Source organism: Sardina pilchardus, chromosome 20 (assembly GCF_963854185.1).
Source record: "Sardina pilchardus chromosome 20, fSarPil1.1, whole genome shotgun sequence".
In the NCBI taxonomy this organism is placed as follows: domain Eukaryota; kingdom Metazoa; phylum Chordata; class Actinopteri; order Clupeiformes; family Clupeidae; genus Sardina; species Sardina pilchardus.
In genome coordinates this window covers 4,320,080-4,327,715 of record NC_085013.1, presented here as the reverse complement: position 1 = coordinate 4,327,715, position 7,636 = coordinate 4,320,080, and the positions used below count along the sequence as shown (strand labels likewise).

Sequence of the window (7,636 nt, the reverse complement as noted above, 5' to 3'; positions counted from 1 at the left end):
GGCTAAACCTGTAAAACAAATATCTATGTTAGGGTTTAGATTAAGGTATTGATCATATGACTGATGGACTGAAATGACCTTACTTACATTCCCAGACAGGTTTGCTCACTTATACACGTGAAGCTGAATAGTGTTTATTTGTTAAAAATATATCATTATACATGACCGACCGTTTTTGGATGCAATTTCTGCTAAGTCCTGATACAATCTTTTATCTTAATGAAACTGGGTAACTCATAAAATACTTAAGACATGGAATTCATTGAAATTCTAACAGTACGTTGTGAACTGAATCACAAATGCACAACACATCTGTCATAGAAAAGTGTAGAGGAAGCATCTCATATTAATAGTTATGTAGTATGTACATGTTTAAGGGGTAAATAATCTGAATATTCAAGTAAAACCTGAAACGGAACGGTTATTAATATACTTCATTCATCTTAGAAGGTGCAACAAGCATGACATCAATGTACATAAAATGGCAACTTCTTGCACACAGCTATTAACACTGACAAGAACATTAAATAATAATGCAAACATTAGTTATTACTGTAAGCTTGACTTGCACTGAGCTGTACAGCAGTGTGGGTTTAATTATGTTCTACCAGTGTGAATGCATATACTGTAGACAAGAAGTTGCTCTACTGTACTGTACAGTATGCAATCCTGCATGTTCCACTTTACACAGCTTTTGTGCTGAATCAACACTAAAATAAGCATACCTTCCTTCTCCAGCAACCTCCCCCATCTAAGCAGGAAAACAATATCAACACATCGAGAAAAATAAATACTCTGACATCACACTGGTCAAGACATTTAAAAATATAATCTATATTATAATCAATATCTTGCATAAAAACCTGCATCCTCTGTTGACTGAGGTTGTTAGTGGGCATTGGACATCATTCAGACTAAAGCATTTGAAGCATGGCATATTATGTTAGTGGTCAACAGACATTTGCAGACATGGCCCTAAACTCCACAAAGCGCATATGAACTCAAGAGCAAGGATGGCTACACAAATACAGCTTTTCTCATAAATACCTGTAGTACTGAAGAGTGATTATTGTGTTTATCCCGTTGTTAAGCCTGATGGCATAGGCATACATATGTAGGCTACTGTAAATGAACATGGCTTCTGTGTCAGGAGCATATGTTATCCCTGGAGTGGTTTTAAGAGATGCTCTCTTGCTTGCTTTCTCTTTAGTTGATGTGCAGTGTTTGTACTATATGAGGAGAAACGCTACCCCATGTACAGTAAGTAAGCAGTCTTGAAGTAAGTAGCTCTAGCCTGCTGTGAAGTAGTCCTTGTTCTCTCTTGTCCATCTTCGTTTCACGTGAACACACCGCTGCCATAGCCATGCCAGGAGACACGACCACAGGGCCGTGGACCAGGGACGAGCGCAGTGTGTAGCCTGAAACAGTCGAGAGGCCGTCAGTCCACTCAGCCTGTCCCAATTTCTGCATGTTCAGGTAAACTTCTTCTTGGTTGCAGTGAAGCGTTCCATGTACTAAAGTGGGAAAGATGAGTCACGGATAAGAAAAAGAGAAGGAAAGGATTTTGAGTGTCTACTGTAAGTGTCACATAAGGCTGACTCATGAATACAAAAAAAAAAATATGTGATGGTAAAAACATGGATGTTTTGCTGACATAATGCCTCATAATGCCATAATGCTGATGCCTCATGACATAAAAAAGAAATAAATTCAAGCTTCCACATGATTTCTGAAGTAAAACAGTACGGTATAAAATACATATATATATTCATATATCTTTTTCAATGCACCCTGCAGTTACTGTGTCAGAACGCTCAGGACTGCTGTAGGTCTACTCTCTGAGATATACGTCACTGCAACGAGTCCACCGAGTTATGACTAGTCTGAGAGCTGCTATGCTAGATACCTGGGAGGTATTCCAAGTACGTGGTTTCATGACATATCTGGGTACGTTAACTCATAGTAAGTGGTAAACCTCCTACAGCAAGAGCCCTATGGCATTATTTTGTTAGGGGAATGAAGCCATACAGCTCTTCTATTTGGAGGTTTAATCACTTACTCAGGTTTGTCGCTAAACCATGTACTTGGAATACCCCCTGGTGTCTGGATTGAAAGACAGCCCAGGAACTCTGAACTGGTAATATCAAACTAGCATGAGGATCTGTGGCTGTCAAAAGTCCACCGAGCTGCTAATCTTTGTTTCCAGTGCTCTCCACACTGCCGGCAAGGCTACTGGGCTGGTATGTTTAAAGTCACCATGCTGCCTGCTGTTCACACAAAGAGAAGTCATTGCCCATGGACATATTCAGTTGGCTAAATTTAACCAATGGACTCATATAATGGGGGAAAAAATCACAAGTTAAATGTATTACACCTTGTGTTTCACTTGTGATAAGTCACAGTTACAGGCAAAGATCCTCTCCTGGAAATGTACTTGTGAAAAATGCACCATATAAATAAACGCTTAAGCCTAGGCTACTTACTTACAAGGTAACCAGCCACTTATAGAGTCATATAAATGGTACAGTGACAGCAAGGGCTTATAAATCAATGGTCAATTCATAACTACAAGACACACACATGTCATGCAACATGAACTTCACAACAAACTAATGTAGGTTGACAGCAAATCACACTAAGCTTGTTATGTTTACTGCTCAGGAGACATATGACTCCAGATTTCAAATATTCTGATATTATGACAGGAAATTAGAACAAGAACTGTCTGATCCTTGCCAACGCCTAATCCTAATCTTGTTTTTAAACAACACTGCGTCACATCCAGTGAACCTTGGATTAAAAAAACATCTGAAGACTGCATTCCAAAGTTGGCACTGTAGAAATGGCATAATGAGTCCGTTCTGGAAAAAGAAAAGTATTTCTGAGCCTACTGCAGGCGGTCTATGATAATACAAGCCATAGCATCAGCCTAGCCTGGGTGTTCCCATCCTGCCTTGCGCGGTGATTTCATTCCCGCTGCTAAGGCAGTCTGGAAACGAACACCCAAATTTTCGCCTGATGTTGGCGACCAATCACAGAACAGGGGAGTAAGCAAGACCATGATGAGCTATTAGTGCGTTCATGCAGCTCGGAACCTCGGAGGACCCGCCTTTAAAAAGTCCCGACCTCCGAAAAAAGTGTGTTCATGAGATCAGTTCGGAAAATAAATACAAGAAACGCATAAATACGCTATTACAACTGCTTAGTATGGTTGAACAAGAAGGAAAATGTCTTGGGCGAGTGTTTCTATCTGTGTTGTTAATTTAGTGACAAATTGCCTTGCCTATTCGTAATGACAGTGAAATTCACCTCTTGTGTTGTTGCAAGGGAGGCCGTCGTGGTTGGAGAATATGATAGTGACGTCAAGTCAGACACCTCGGGGCACAAAACTTCCACACGAGTCTCCGAGCAAAAAAATTATATCATGTCATTTTTCCGCTATCGGAGGTCAGAAATTTCCGAAGGTCCGATGTGCATGAACGCACTATATGCACATAGTGACGCATTTGATAGACATCCGTGGCGCCCAATGAACGGATCTGGGCATTTTTTCAAATACGAGAAAATGAACGTCTGGTTGCCAGACCACGTCTCAGGCGCTAGCCAGGGTAGCATCAGCCAATAATAAATTAATGATGATTAAATGAATGAATTTAAAATAAATGTGGTATATTTTAAGCCTACTCCAAACAGAAATGAAGACACAAAGGGTAGAACGGACATTTTACAAGTAGGCCATAACAATATAAACAATAATAATGAGTAATAGGTTACTTCTGGTACAGGAGAGACATGGGACCCTAAATTAAATGAGGGGAAAAGTGCAAAGTCTAAAGTTTAACTAAAGCTTACAGGTGAAACTCAAAAATGTTTAATATCGTGCCAAAGTTCATTTATCTCAGTAATTCAACTTAAAACGTGAAACTAATAGATTGTATAGACTCATTACATGCAAAGCGAGAGGAGTAAGGCTTACATTTTATGAAAACCCCAAATTCAAAATCATTATTGTGGGCTCAAAGTGTCACACTCTAATCAGCTAATTAATCCAAACCACCTGCAAAGGGGTTCCTGAGCCTTTAGAAGTTTAGATGGTCTCTCAGTCTGGTTCAGTATAGTTCAGATAAACTGACTTTTTCACAATATTCTAATTTCACCTGTATTTAGTAACTTGCCAAAATCCATTTGCTCGTGTAATAACATGGGCAAGCCTTTGTGCATAAATATTGGTGAGAAACAGATCAATGCTTCCACATGCACACAACAGCTTTTTTTATATAGAAAGAGCAATTAGCCAATAGCCAATATGAGCTGCAAAATATTGGCATATCAAATACCTGCAAACCCTAAACTGCTATGCACATTTCTTCAGATAGTAATTTTGTTTATTTGCATAAAATATCTGCTAAGCTCATAGACACATACTAGAAAGCAATGCAGAAAAACAAACAAAGCAAAAAAAAATTGTTCACCTGTCAAAGTTCTGTTTCATGACAACAACAACAACAACAATGAAATCCACCCCAGCAAATACATCTGTGTCTCTTAGTCAGAGGGGAAATTCATATCCACCCTCTCTTACCTTGTCATAACCCTCGAGGTCGCGCATCATCTTGACTTCAAACAGGTTGCCCTCCAGAGAGATGAGGGACACCTGGGACTCGGTGAGGATGGAGATGGGGATGGAGTTGAGCTCCAGGCAGTTCTCCTCAAGACGCAGCACCTTCAGCCGCTCACAGCGCGACACCTCTGGGGAGACCGTGGAGATCTGACCGAGAAACATGAGGAAAGAGAGAGAGCGAGAGAGGGAGAGAGAGGGAGAGAGAGAGAAAAAAAGACAGAACAAGAGAAAGAAATGAGTATCAAAATATTAGCACATGTAAACAAGACACATTTTCAAACATGTTCACAGACACAAAGCCAAGAGTTCTGCTCAGAAACCTGCACACAGATATGTACGAGACCAATAAGCCCATTTCACAGTGTCCAGGTGTCTGGCCTAGTTGATGTTAATGATGGCTTAATTGGCAGGGTAAAACAATCCTGTAAAATCTTCCTGTTTCTGTCTTTCCTGTAGACTGAGCTGTTCCAGAGGAAGTTAGTTTACACAGTGGCGAGTCTGGCGACATCTTGTGAAATGGGCTAATTTGTTTTTATCCTTCCTGTTCATAGGCCAAAGACTAAGCAGCTATGTTCTTACTCGTACATGTCATGCAATATACAAAGAAAACAGCAGATATTTTGGACTATTTTTGAACTGCAAATTTAAAGGACCTCATACTTCTTGCAAATGTGAACCCCAATCTTAGCCCACAGTGCATGCAGAAGATGGTGATCCATTTGATCTGTGCACTCCATATAAATAGGAACTACAATTTGTGGTTTGGTTAGATGCCACTTTCCCTTTTAACTCTGCCTTGCTGGTCACACCCTTTCACTTGCTGCAGGCTGATGTGTTACAAGGCAGCATTATGTCAATGTAGTTTGAGGTGTCAAATCCAGAAAGAAAATGTGTTCTATTTTACATAAATACATTAATACTCATTGTATACTATTCAATTACACTGGTATAACCTTTCAAACATTTACCAACAGCGCCACTATGCAATTTCTAAAATCGCATGGAATTTACAGCTACAAACACAACTCCCAAGGACCTTAAGAATGGCAAAATGAAAAACCTGGTTCTGGTTGAGGTTGATCTCAATGGCCTGCAGTTCGGCCACTTCTGCAGGCAGGGCCTGGATACGGTTCTTGGATACGTCCAACACATCCAGGTGACGCAAGGTGCCTAGGCCACTGGGGAGCTCCCGCAGCTGGTTCCCCGAGAGGCTGAGGGTGCGCAGGGCCTTCAGTTGGCCCACGCAGGCTGGAAGAGTCTGCAGCTGGTTGCCATTCAGCAAAAGGGTTTCCAGCTTCTTAAGCTTCCCGAGTTCACTGGGCAAAGATGCTGTGTGCACAACCAGGAAGAAAAGACAGATACACAGTGATGATTGAGTGACCAACCACAAGTTCCTATGCCAAACGTAATTCATCAATCTACTGTAGTATAATTGCCAGAGAACAACAAAATGCATGTGCATTAGGAAAATGGATAATGCACAAGCATAACAATTATGCATCAATAATGCATTGCACAGAAACCCTTTCAGGAGGAGGAAGTAAAAACAACATGAAGTGCATGAAGAAACTTAGAGAAAAATCAATGAGGACATTTTTCCAATCCCATTCATTCAGATGTGGATTTCTGACTCACTTAGCTTGTTTCCGTTGAGGTTAAGACTCTTTAAGTGTAAAAAATTTCCTATGAATGGAGGCAGCGCCTCTATCTTGTTATTCGAGAGGTCGACAGTGCGCAGGTTCCCAGTCAACCTTTGAAGCTCCTCAGGAAACTGCAATAAACAAAAAAAGGTTTGAGAGGCTGACTATGCGGTGTATACAGTACACCTTCATGGTCAATGCTGTAATAAAGACGAATAAGGTGTCCTTAGGCTGGTCAAGGGCAATACAATCAAGGATTCACATATTGATTTGCTACAGAACAAGACGACCTGCATGGCATTGGAGTCGTTGATAACAACACCTACCTCCAGGAGACCTTTGCCAGTCAGCTGAAAGACGCCAGTTTTCTGGGACGTTTCCAGGTGTGCTTTGAGCGCACTGTTACCCATTTACTGCTGATATCCGCTGATGCGGGCCTGGCTGAATAGATTTTGAGATCAATTTGCAATGAGTCCACCAGAAGCTTGAGCCTTTAACCTTAAAGGCTTGTTGGGTATCTCCTTTCAAGCCTTTGGTCTTCACGTCTTCTAGGATGATGAAGTTCAAATCCTATTACAAAGAGGAAACAAAGGCCATTATAGTATAAGCATAACCATACTCATTCACGGCAAGTCAGCAACAGTATTTCCATGCGAAATTTACATAACTTGAGCAGTACACCACTGATACAGTTCCTGACTCATTCTGCTCTGGGGCGTCATGCTGTAGCCTACTCTGCAGTGAGCTAACGCTCAGCAAGTTGGCAGCCTGACGTGTCATTTCTCACATTACATTTCGGCTACTCACGACATCTCATTGACGTAATAAACTTTATTGCATTCAACGTCGTGCGCAACGTTACATTCATGAAAAACACATGGAGGCTGAATTGACAACACCCTGGATTTGAGTTCATAATCCCTCACTTACTGTGTGCTTCCTGTCATAAACAACCCGGATTAACAGACAAACATCACAATGTAAGCAACGATAGAGTTCAGAAACATACGAATGACTATCGGTATATTGTAAAATGTAAATTATAGCCTAAAAATGGACGATAGCAAGGTAGTACTTACTTGATGGCTTCGTGGACTGATGCCAGCGTAGCTAGCTCGCTAGCCAACATAGGACAGCTAACAGAAAAGAGTCTTGATAGAACCAAAGTTGAATGCTTATCCAACATTTGTTAAGTGTTTCTTCATCTCCAAGGCAAACCCAAACGCTTACGATATTTCTCTAAATGAATACAATTAGAAACCGTTGAAAATAAACTTGAAAATGGTCAGCTCGATGTCTCACAACACCACACGGAGTGAGATAAACCAGTTATGATACTATGAGAATATTTAGCTCCACAACGCTTGGTGGCAGT

General features: G+C 40.9%; 1 protein-coding gene across 1 annotated transcript; it reads right to left on the bottom strand.

Moving 5' to 3' along the window:
- Nucleotides 1-419: 419 nt before the first annotated feature.
- lrrc57 (leucine rich repeat containing 57) lies at nt 420-7,623 on the bottom strand. The gene is made up of 6 exons (XM_062523365.1): nt 7,341-7,623; nt 6,588-6,831; nt 6,257-6,392; nt 5,682-5,950; nt 4,583-4,768; nt 420-1,514 (listed from the first exon to the last, which is right to left on the bottom strand). The coding sequence occupies exons 2-6, from the start codon at nt 6,669-6,671 to the stop codon at nt 1,473-1,475; spliced, it is 717 nt and encodes a 238-aa protein (XP_062379349.1). The 5' UTR covers nt 6,672-6,831; nt 7,341-7,623; the 3' UTR covers nt 420-1,472.
- Nucleotides 7,624-7,636: the final 13 nt, after the last annotated feature.

Coding starts and splice junctions, on each gene's coding strand:
- lrrc57 (XM_062523365.1), bottom strand. CDS start 6,671: ATGGGTAACAGTGCGCTCAAAGCACACCTGGAAACGTCCCAGAAAACT. Junction 6,393..6,587: donor CTGGCAAAGGTCTCCTGGAG/GTAGGTGTTGTT, acceptor TGTTTATTGCAG/TTTCCTGAGGAGCTTCAAAG. Junction 4,769..5,681: donor TCAACCTCAACCAGAACCAG/GTTTTTCATTTT, acceptor TTTCTCGGTCAG/ATCTCCACGGTCTCCCCAGA.